Here is a 10,544-nt window from a genome sequence, read left to right as displayed (position 1 = left end):
ACCTAACAAGACGCCCGTCCGTGCATCCTACCGCATAACAGCCAAGGCCTTAATCGCCCCAGTTTAATTCTGTGGATTCAAGTTTTGAGCTCAGGCTCGAGACAGACGCAACCGCCCTCCCGTCAGTCTTTTTCGTCAAGCTACGACCAGGCGTCGGCTGCCCCTTTAACGACGGCCGGTCCTCTACTTTGCGTCGCATCGCCGTTCGAAGCTGTTCTGACTCTAGAGCCCGGCGGTGCTGCTGTTGCTCTCTCTGCGTCGCCCCGCCCACCGTTGGCGCATCTTTGGACCTCCACTGCCCAACCTCGACGCCGCTGAGGGCCTGTCTGTTTCCCAAAAGCCGCTACAATGGCTGCACTCGGTGACGACTTGCTGTCGACCGTCAACAAGCTGCAAGATCTCGTCTTCAACACCATTGGCAATGACTCCCTAGACCTCCCGCAGATTGTATGCATGGCGCCCGCAGCAGCCCACCCCCAGCCCAACTCACTCATACTGATGATCTCCGCGCATTGCAGGTCGTTGTAGGGTCCCAGTCCGCCGGCAAGTCTTCAGTGCTCGAGAACATCGTCGGTCGAGATTTTCTCCCTCGTGGCAGCGGTATCGTTACCCGGCGGCCCCTCATTCTGCAGCTCATCAACGTCCCCGACGACGAGGACGGGGACGACGTGAACCTGGGCTACAGAAACCCTACCCAGGCTGCCCGGAATGAGTGGGCCGAGTTCCATCACATCCCCAACCGACGGTTCAACGACTTCGGCGATGTGAAGCGGGAGATCGAGAACGAGACAGCAAGAGTCGCGGGGAACAACAAGGGCATCAATCGCCAGCCCATCAACCTGAAGATCTTCTCTCCCCACGTTTTGAATCTTACCCTGGTCGACCTGCCCGGATTGACAAAGGTTGGCCCCCCCGAGCTCCACCCCGGCCCTTGCTACTTCCGGGTCTAACCAGTGCGCTGCAGGTGCCCATTGGGGACCAGCCGACGGACATTGAAAAGCAGACACGGAACCTAATATCCGAGTATATCGCCAAGCCCAACAGTATCATTCTGGCCGTGTCCCCAGCAAATGTCGACATCGTCAACTCGGAGGCGCTGAAGCTTGCCCGGCATGTCGATCCCCTGGGACGTCGGACAATCGGTGTGCTCACGAAGGTCGATCTAATGGATCATGGCACCAATGCGCTCGACATTTTGTCAGGCCGCGTTTACCCGTTGAAGCTGGGTTGGATCGGAGTGGTGAACCGGTCACAGCAGGACATCACGGGGAACAAGCCCATGGAGGAGGCTCTGAAGTCTGAGGCCGAGTTTTTCAGGCACCATCCTGCCTACCGCAACATCGCAACCCGCTGCGGCACGCACTACTTAGCCAAGACCCTCAACACCACTTTGATGGCCCACATCCGGGATCGTCTTCCCGATATCAAGGCGCGGTTAAACACCCTCATGGGACAGACCCAACAGGAGCTTGCCAGCTACGGAGATATGCATTTCAGCGGGAAAGAGCACCGCGGCTCCCTCATTCTGCAGCTTATGACGCGGTTCGCGACATCTTTCATCTCCTCGATTGACGGCACCTCCACCGAGATCTCAACCAAGGAGCTGTGCGGTGGCGCTCGAATTTACTACATCTTCAACTCGGTCTTCGGGAGCTCCTTAGAATCTATTGACCCTACTTCGAATCTATCCGCTCTCGACATTCGGACGGCGATCCGCAACTCTACTGGCCCGCGTCCGAGTCTGTTCGTGCCTGAGATGGCTTTCGACCTGCTCGTCAAGCCCCAGATCAAGCTTCTCGAGATCCCAAGCCAACGCTGCGTCGAGCTTGTCTACGAGGAGCTCATCAAAATTTGCCATACGTGCGGCTCCACGGAGCTTTCCCGGTTCCCTAGGTTGCAAGCGAAGCTCATCGAGGTTGTCTCGGACCTTCTCCGAGAACGGCTTGGCCCCGCGTCGGCATACGTCGAGTCGCTGATATCCATTCAGCGAGCCTATATCAATACCAACCATCCCAATTTCCTTGGTGCTGCCGCTGCCATGAGCCACGTTGTCAGCAATAAGCAGGAGAGGGAAAGGAAGCGGCTCATTCAGGAGGAGCGGGAGCGGCGTGAGCGGAGACGGATGAAGGAACTCGGAGCGAACGGCACCGACACACCGGTGGAGGAAGAGGAAGAAAATGCCGCGACAGAGAAGACAGAGACCGTCGTAGTGCGGAAAGCACCCGCTGGGAAGGGCTCGCGAAGCCTCTCGCCGGCTGTGCGTGACTCGACATCAGGCGGTCTCGCCGCCGCCCTCAACGGAGCTCGGTCGGCGTCCCCCGCACGGTTCAATAACCCGTCCTTGGGCCACGCCAAGGACTCGTTCCTGAACTACTTCTTCGGCAAGGATGGCGCCATGGTACCAGGGACGGCCCCGGCGAACGCCAACATCGGTCGTCATGTCAGCCAATCCATCGAGCCGACATTCAGCCAGAGCATAAGGCGGCCGGAAGAGAAGCCTCTGCGGTCGCCGGCCCAGCCTCTGCGGGCTGACGAGACTCTTGATTTCTCTCAGGGCTCCAAGGGAGGGGATTTGGTGAGTTGGGCTATCGTATATATTACATCTTCTTGGCCCGTCGGAGTTGGATGAAGACTGACACGTGCGTCTGTAGCTCAGCAGTGGCGAACCTGCAATGACCGACCGCGAGGCTATGGAGACGGAACTGATCCGGGCTTTGATCAGCTCGTACTTCAACATCGTGCGGGAGACCATCGCAGATCAAGTTCCAAAGGCCATCATGCATCTCCTGGTCAACCATTGCAAGGACGTCGTCCAGAATCGGCTCGTTAGCGAGCTGTACAAGGAATCGCTCTTCGAGGAACTTCTGTACGAGGACGACGCCGTTAAGAAGGAGCGCGAGAAGTGCGAGAAGCTTCTTCAGACGTATCGCGAGGCGGCTAAGATCATCGGCGAGGTCGTATAGGCACCTCAGGCACGGTCGATGCAACTTTCCGCTGATGTGCTGGGCATCGCTGCTCCATGACGCTAATGTACTGTAGATGGCTAGCCTGCAATATTGGGCGAGATGGACGGCAGTGGTAGCAATGTACATACATTGACGATGTTTTGACGTGATGACATCCATGGCCCCGGAGATCATACCTTGTATAGCAAAGGAAGCAAAGGTACCTCTCCTTTTGGCTTTTCCGTTTCTTTTGGTATGTCCTGTATGTAGAGAGCATCTGGACTTGATGCACACTTATTGGTCAAAGCAGACCGCCCCTCACAGCTACGATGTTCATAAGCATTCTATATAAACATTTCTCGGTCATCCTACTAGTATGACTACCATAGTAGATGTATGTACGGTACCTAGTAAGTACCCGGAAGAAAGGTAGTGGAACCATCGGATGCTAGGTGTTCACAAACTTGGTGAGTCAGGCCAGCCGGGTACGCCCCGGGTCCCGGCAGCTCAGGACCTGGTGGGACATCCCGTGAGGTCCCACGAACGCTAATTGGCTGATCTTCTTGGCGCGTCCACCGCGTCCCGTCCCTACGGTCAGCAATGAATTTAATGTTCTTCCCTCAGTGGCTTTTCTGCATCGCTAACACTAACACATTCCACCACTTTCACTCGCACCATCATCATCCCGACAATCTGCGCAGTGCACACCGTTTGCTGCCCGGTTCATTGAGTTATTCAGCTGTAACCGGACTGGTGTGCCCCTGACTCGTCCCCGCGACTTGTTTCGTTAACGTTGTCCTTTGTCCAGCTTAGAGTTGGCGAAAATCAACTCAAGATACGGCGTCCCCAACAGCACGCTTGTTGCTGGTAGACATTTCTTCTCTCTCTCTTTCGTCTTCTCTGCATTGGGCTTTGGAAAGCAGGCTCTTGTCGGCTCCTATTCACGATCACAAGGATAGGGGCTCCTTGGTCGACAACGATCGCCACCAGAGTCGTTGTCGACCCTCATGTTCTCTTCAACAACTGACAAGTGTTAATTCGCCGTTCTCTCCTGTACCACCAACTGCTGGTCTCTGAAGTTGGCGCGTGCAGCAGGCTTTATGCCTTGTTTTCCTCTTGTTTCGTTTTCTTCATAGTTCTTGCGCCTCTATGTAACAGTCCGAGATACCAAGCTCGAGCGGCACAAAGGACGGAGAGATGCAAGCTACCAAGCTTACAGGACATAGCGACATGCCGGCAGGGACAGAAAACAGCAGCACCCTCGAGTCACGGCAGAGGTCTCCCGATGATAGGAGCGCGACAGCTAATTTACCAACCAGTGACGCGACCATTATCGGAAGGAAGCGGAAGTTGTCCGATCAGGATGAGGGGCCCACTTCAACCCTCTCCGAGACGGCTGCTACAGCCAGTGTCAAGAAGACCAAGCTGGCCGGGGGAAGCAACGCTCAATCGTCACCAAGCGGCTGCCTCTGGAAGTTGGACAAATCCCTCTTGCCCTCTGAGGTCTGGCACCATATCTTCACGTTCTGTCCGCCCAAGTCCTTGGGCAGTCTGTCCGCTGTTAACAGATTGTTCAACCTCTATCTTGATCCCGCATCGTCAGTCCGCCGAGACGTTCCAAGCTCTCCGACTCGGGGCGTTCTGGAGCCCCTGGAGCCCAATGCGATCTGGCAAGCATCCAGGCGGCTCTTCTGGCCTAAGATGCCAGCGCCTCTCCGGTCAATGACTGAGCTTGACATGTGGCGTCTTGCGTGTTCCCCCAAGTGTCAGGGCTGCGGCAAGCTCGACGCTCGGGGGCAGACCTCTCTTCCTAACCTTCATCATCCCGGCCCGGACTCAGGGGTTGTGCCGATCATCTGGGCCTTTGGTGTCCGGATGTGCGGGCCTTGTATCATACGCAAGTCCACCAAGGTACGTGAATGGCTAGAAGAACAAGAATGAGGATATAGAGGCATGTCTAATTCGGTTTCTAGGAGGTCGATCTGCTTCTATCGCCATTCATCCCTTCTGCTCTTCTTCCCGCTCTTCCCTTCGTCTTTCTCTCACAGAATCTCGATTTCTTCTCGCCTACCATGCTTAAGCAGGGTCAGCTGCCGGCCGATGTGCAGGTAACGAAGTGGTTCCTATCTTCAGATGTTGAAGCCCTTGAGAAGGAGTTCATTCGAGTCAAAGAAATGGGTCAAGGAACAGTTAACGAGTGGCTCAAGGGCCTTGAGAGCCGCGGGAACGACCTGCAGAACGAGGCGACAAAATGGGAGAAATGGGAATCCACGGGCGGTATTGCACAGATGTGCTCGCGGCTGTATCAGGAATATGCGAGGAAGTCTCCGGTCTCACTACCCCCAAAGCCCTTCACAGATTCAACCCTTCCCACTCCTGTTCTGCGCCCATCTTTCTCCCAGGCCCGTCAAGAACGGACAGCTGCGGAGGTTGCGGAGCTGAAAGCCGCGAGAAAGGCCGAGATTGAGAGACGGGCTTTGCTTCTGGATCCGCCCTTAACAGCCGACGTTCTCCGCCACATTCCTGCGTTCCAAGCTTCAACGCACATCGTTTCCCAGTTGGATGACGACGCCTGGGAGCGTCTCAAACCGCGGCTACTGGCGCAGCGAGCAGACGCGGAGCGGGCTCGGCAAGAGGAGCGCAAAGCCGAGCCCTGGATTCACGAGAAGCCACAGGAGCAACAGCATCTCGAGACGACTCTCGCTACTACAAAGGAGGCTCGGGATCGCGTTGACAAGGAATGGGAGGAGGTACAGGCCCCGTTACGTGCCAGAATTGCGGGCTACGCGGATGAGATTATCCAGAATAGCTGGGACAATGGAAAGAAGGTCACGAGAGCGACCTGCTCGCGGTTCGCAGTCGACTCTCTTATCTACGTGCGCAAACGGTTCTATGGCGAAGTCGCAAACGATGCAGTGGCTGCGAGGGCGAGCGGCAAGACACTCCCGGTCGATCCCCCGGAAGGACCTTTCACCCAGAAACTAACGCTGGAGAACATGAAGTGGATCTTCGACACCAAGATCAGACCTCACACCGAGCCTTTCCGCAAGGAGCTCTTCTACTGCAATGGGTGCGAAGGAAATCCCAAACCCTTCACCTTCGAGGGGGTCATCCAACATTACGCAGCAAAACATACGGATGAGCTCAGTCTGAGGAGCATTGTGGTTCATTGGAGGGCGGAATGGCCCGAGCATCCACCCTTCAGCGCAACAGCACGGCCCGCTCCCTATCCGCATGTCCCGGGCAGATTCCCCGTCAACGGAGGTGCACCTCTCCCAGCAAGTTACCACTACCCGCCGACGGGAATTCCACCCGTGCCACCAGCCGTCTATGGACCTGCTACGGGGTACGGATATACTCCGCCGACCTACAATGACTATTACCAGCCGCCGCCGCCGCCGCCAGTGCCTTACCATCCACCTTTGGCAGCTCCTACTCCTCATTTCGCACCACAGCCGGCCGCATATCCCCCCTACCAACCGCCGGCCATGCAGTACCCTGGCCCAGCCGCTGAGCCGCCACAGGGTTATATGCCACTTCCAAACGGACAACCTGAGTATTATAACGGGCCGTATCAACCACTCGACAACGGCGGAGGCCCCTATGCTCCGCCACCGCCCCCGGTGTATCCCGATCTCTATCATAACAAGGTAGAGGACATTGCCCGCAACTCCCGCGAAGTTTGGCGGCAGCTGGGTGACATCCGAGAGCTCCCGGGAAGCGTAAGGGTTTTTGTAACGATCCACCACCTGGTCAAGAGATTCCGGTCTCGATTCTACGAGACACCCCCGCTGTCCATGTTCATCGACGGCTTATCCAACAACAAGGAAATGCGACCGGTCCGCAACGTCAATGGACTGGCCTGCAAGGCTTGCCGCCTGCGGCTTGGCAACGCAGACTGGGTGGAACAAGACAGGAAAAGCTTCTCCCTACCGCAGCTGGCAAACCACTTCCAGTCAAAACATGTCGAACCGATGCAGAGAATGCAGGCCCAAACCGGGTCTGTGGCCCTGGACTGGGTGCTCGACATGGTATTGCTGCCGGATCCTGCGTCACTCTCGAGTCTCGCTTCCTCGGTCAACGAGACCCAGAGGGCCCTGCTCACGGCCGCCCTTCCCTCGGCATTCGCGCCCCAGCCCGTTTCCGCTACTACCCAGAGTTCCCCGAGACATTGGAACACGCAGCATGAGCAGAGCTCCGACGAGGGGTATCCTCCCATGCCGGCAAGAGCTCCTGCCGGCGCGACGACGACCAATGGGTATGCGGGTCCTCCTGATGCCGGGAGCAAGCACTCAACTACCGGAGCGTCTGTGGGAGCCGGTGTATTTGGTGATTCCAGTAGCTCAGGCCCAACTCCCCACGGCGCGACGCCGTGCACTATGTCTGAGAATGAACGTTCAGCAAAAGTCGAAGGGGATAGACCGTCATCGCTGGGTTTCCGACCGGTTCACGACCAAAACGGGTTCAACCACCGGAAGGCAACGGGCAAGAATACGCGTGGGAAACCGCAACGCACCGGTGGCTCTGGTGACCGGACATTCGGCAAGCAAGTCGAGACGGCTGCTATAAACGATCAGCCGGAAGGTACGGATCTGCATGCGCCGCGTCCGACACCCCATGGAGGGACTTCGCCCATTCACGCGTCGTCGGCTAGGTCGGAGCGAGCAAGGACAAAGGGCGTCCCGCAGGCGCAGCAAGCACTGAAGCACAACGCTCGACCAGGGCAGCGGCCTGACCCAGAGCACCAGGTATCCCCAACGATTGGAGATCATGGGCCCAGCATTGTAGCTGCCTTAGAATCGCGTCTCGAACAGCATCGGTCGCCGCCGTTCCAAGCACGGCAAGGGCCTATGCACGACTCGTGGTACAAGGATCGGCGTAATGCTATAGCATCACCAGACTTCCAGGGCGTTTCCGGGAGACCCGCTGGACATTCTCGCATGGAAGGCCGGGCCGGGCCTGGAGCAGAGTCACAGTACCAGGCTTCTGAGCCGCTTGTCAGGGAGAGAAGCCCGGCCGGGCGGCAGGTAGGTGGCGGGTACTATTCCCGACCACTGCCAGCCGAGATGCGGGAGGATGAGTATGCTCCGCAGCGGAACCGTGCCGGCCTGATGGAGCTATCATCACGATATTCTGAAGGCGGGCGTTTCAGCACGCCAGTTGCCCCCTCAGACGACCGCGGCCATGGCCACGGACCCGTGCGACCTGAAGCGGAGTACCGTCGATATCACGAGGAAATGCGCATGCCATCGCGGGGACCGATCGAAGCATACGAGATCGTCCAGGTCATCGACGAGCACGGGGAGTATTACATCCGGCGGCCGGTGCGTCGTGAGCCGGGCACGAGGTACATATATGAGGAGCGGGGACCGCACCGCGATGCGGACGCCTACCACAGTCTCGAACCCGTCTATGCGGCTGCCATCGCCCGACCGAGTCGCGTGCGAGAGCAAGGCCGAGCCAGTGTGGCGCCTGAGCTCTGGCTGGGCGACTGCCGCGCTGACCCTGCTTATTACGAGGAGTATGACCCCCGGTTCCCGGCCGCTTGAGAAGCTTCTCTCTGCCGATAATGGCAACGCTCTTCTCACGGGCGCATCCGGTTTCTGACCGCTGGTATCTTCTCGAGAAGAAGGTGCATATATGTATTGTATTGTCGGGATATCCTAAGTATGCCCTGTTGTTGTACGGGAGGATCGCCGCAATGTAGGTATTTGGTTGACGGCTAGCTGTTGGTGCTGGCGATGGTTACTGCTCTTCATGTTGATGCTACACTGTATTTAATGGCCGCAAGGCTGAGTTGTCAGGGGTAAATACAGTCCCGATGCTCAACGAAAAGCACGACGAATCAGCAACGCGCTCCCTCGCTTTCGGTGCCACCCGCTAAAGGTTGGGGCTGCGCCTGATGGTGTGGAGGCTGAGAGGGATCCAACGGGCCGCAGTGGCCACCGATGAGGCTTCTCACATGCATGTGACGGCTGGTGATCCGATCCCGAGCTGATGCATTGGGCGTTCGTCCTGTGTTTTTGCCTCGCCCCTGCCGCGGATTGTGCCCACGGGCCGCTGTCGAGGACTGCTGAGTGGCAGCCTACGAAGTTCAAACGCCTAACGCGAGTCAAGCTTTGGGCCCGACCAGTTAGGTGTGGCGTTTCAAGCGGCACAAACAATGGCTGCAAGGGGGCCCATACCCCACAAAGCTTGTCAACCAATCCACACCCTGTCCTCGCTTTGCTTCAAAACAGGCCGAGTGGGTTTGACATCGAGAGGATGGAAACCCTTGTGACTTTTTCAGGGGCATGCATATTGGTCACTGGTATGCAGCACAGTGAACGCGGCTGCCTGTGTCGCCTGCCACCGGCCCTGCGTATATAAGTTTGTGAAAGGGAAAGAATGTGGGAGTCTTCTTCGGATGGATTGTGCTACATCCTCCATTGTTCCTTCTAGGTCACGCCCTCTTATTCCTTCATTCATCGTTTCTTGTTTGTGTTCTTATAAATCGGTGTTCTCTTCCCGGTTGATTCAGGTCGCTCATTCATTAAAACAAACACCGACCACCACCTTGATACCATACCGCATAGACTGCCGGGCTTGAGGTCTAAGATTCCAGGTACCCCATCGGCCATACTTAGGTCAAATCACGAAACATCCAAGATACAACATGCGCGCCCAGTATTTCTCGGCTCTCCTCCTCAGCGGCCTGGCCGCGGCATGCCCCACGCCCCCGCGGCAGGCATCGACGACTGCAGCGGCTCCGGCAGCTACCGCCACAGCCGGAGCTGGATCGGGGTCCGGGTCAGGTTCCGGGTCTGGCGTTGACATGGCGGCAGCCATCAAAACCATCATGCCCACGTCCAACTCGTGCAGTGGCGCCAAGTTCCCCGACGAGTGCCGGACGGCCGAGCAGGCGGCGCCCTTCATCTCCAAGGCGTGTGCCGACCTGAGCCCCGCTGAGTGTGCGGGCACCATCTCCATCATGGGCCTCGAGAGCGCCGAGTTGAAGTTCAAGCACAACGTCTTCCCCGGCCGGCCGGGCCAGGGCACAGCCAACATGATGATGGCCAATGTAAGTTGACTCACTTCACCCCTTCTCGGCCTCTCCGAGCCACAACCCTTTTTTTTAAAAAAAAAAAATAAAATAAAATAAAAAAAACATCCCTTACTCACACAACATTTTAGTTTGTCTCCGAGTACGCGACAGACCTGTTCGGCGCGGACAAGGTGGCAGGCAAGAGCCCCGACGAGGTCCTCGCGCTGGTCACGCCCGACGAGACCAACTTCGGCTCGGCCGCGTGGTTCCTGACCAAGAAGTGCAGCGCCGACGTGCGCAGCTCGCTCAAAACGGGCACGGACGCCGGCTGGGTCGCGTACAACCAGTGCATTGGCGTCGACGGGACACTCCCGGACCGGATGGCGTACTGGACCCGGGCCAAGGAAGCCTTCAAGCTCTGAATATCTCTCTGGACCGGTTCCGGATGCGTTATTTGCCTGGGCTTTTCCCTTCTGTGATTTTTCACTTTTCTCTCTCGTCATCTCATTCAGCTTTTACTCTACGTACATAGATACCCAAGAGAAAAAAAAAATGCAATGGCGAAATGGATGGCC

At 57.2% G+C, this 10,544-nt stretch overlaps 3 protein-coding genes across 3 annotated transcripts; all 3 read left to right on the top strand.

Moving 5' to 3' along the window:
• Positions 1 to 23: 23 nt before the first annotated feature.
• B0T15DRAFT_518233 (Dynamin central region-domain-containing protein) lies at positions 24 to 3,311 on the top strand. The gene is made up of 4 exons (XM_062868347.1): positions 24 to 447; positions 519 to 902; positions 965 to 2,575; positions 2,652 to 3,311. The coding sequence occupies exons 1-4, from the start codon at positions 349 to 351 to the stop codon at positions 2,961 to 2,963; spliced, it is 2,406 nt and encodes an 801-aa protein (XP_062726125.1). The 5' UTR covers positions 24 to 348; the 3' UTR covers positions 2,964 to 3,311.
• Positions 3,312 to 3,926: 615 nt separating this feature from the next.
• On the top strand, positions 3,927 to 8,632 carry B0T15DRAFT_34582 (uncharacterized protein). Its single transcript, XM_062864136.1, has 2 exons — positions 3,927 to 4,856; positions 4,919 to 8,632. The coding sequence occupies exons 1-2, from the start codon at positions 4,143 to 4,145 to the stop codon at positions 8,492 to 8,494; spliced, it is 4,290 nt and encodes a 1,429-aa protein (XP_062726124.1). The 5' UTR covers positions 3,927 to 4,142; the 3' UTR covers positions 8,495 to 8,632.
• A 968-nt stretch (positions 8,633 to 9,600) lies between these two features.
• On the top strand, positions 9,601 to 10,391 carry B0T15DRAFT_507028 (uncharacterized protein; the record flags this gene model as incomplete). Its single annotated transcript, XM_062867624.1, has 2 exons — positions 9,601 to 10,005; positions 10,119 to 10,391. The coding sequence occupies 2 exons, from the start codon at positions 9,601 to 9,603 to the stop codon at positions 10,389 to 10,391; spliced, it is 678 nt and encodes a 225-aa protein (XP_062726123.1).
• Between the last annotated feature and the right edge of the window lie 153 nt (positions 10,392 to 10,544).

This window comes from Chaetomium strumarium (assembly GCF_033439665.1).
Source record: "Chaetomium strumarium strain CBS 333.67 chromosome Unknown B0T15scaffold_1, whole genome shotgun sequence".
NCBI classification, from domain to species: Eukaryota; Fungi; Ascomycota; class Sordariomycetes; order Sordariales; family Chaetomiaceae; genus Chaetomium; species Chaetomium strumarium.
Note: the sequence above shows the minus strand (reverse complement) of the source record. Positions and strands in the feature narration are given on the sequence as shown.

Coding starts and splice junctions, on each gene's coding strand:
- B0T15DRAFT_518233 (XM_062868347.1), top strand. CDS start 349: ATGGCTGCACTCGGTGACGACTTGCTGTCGACCGTCAACAAGCTGCAA. Junction 448..518: donor CCCTAGACCTCCCGCAGATT/GTATGCATGGCG, acceptor CGCGCATTGCAG/GTCGTTGTAGGGTCCCAGTC. Junction 903..964: donor ACCTGCCCGGATTGACAAAG/GTTGGCCCCCCC, acceptor AGTGCGCTGCAG/GTGCCCATTGGGGACCAGCC.
- B0T15DRAFT_34582 (XM_062864136.1), top strand. CDS start 4,143: ATGCAAGCTACCAAGCTTACAGGACATAGCGACATGCCGGCAGGGACA. Junction 4,857..4,918: donor TCATACGCAAGTCCACCAAG/GTACGTGAATGG, acceptor TTCGGTTTCTAG/GAGGTCGATCTGCTTCTATC.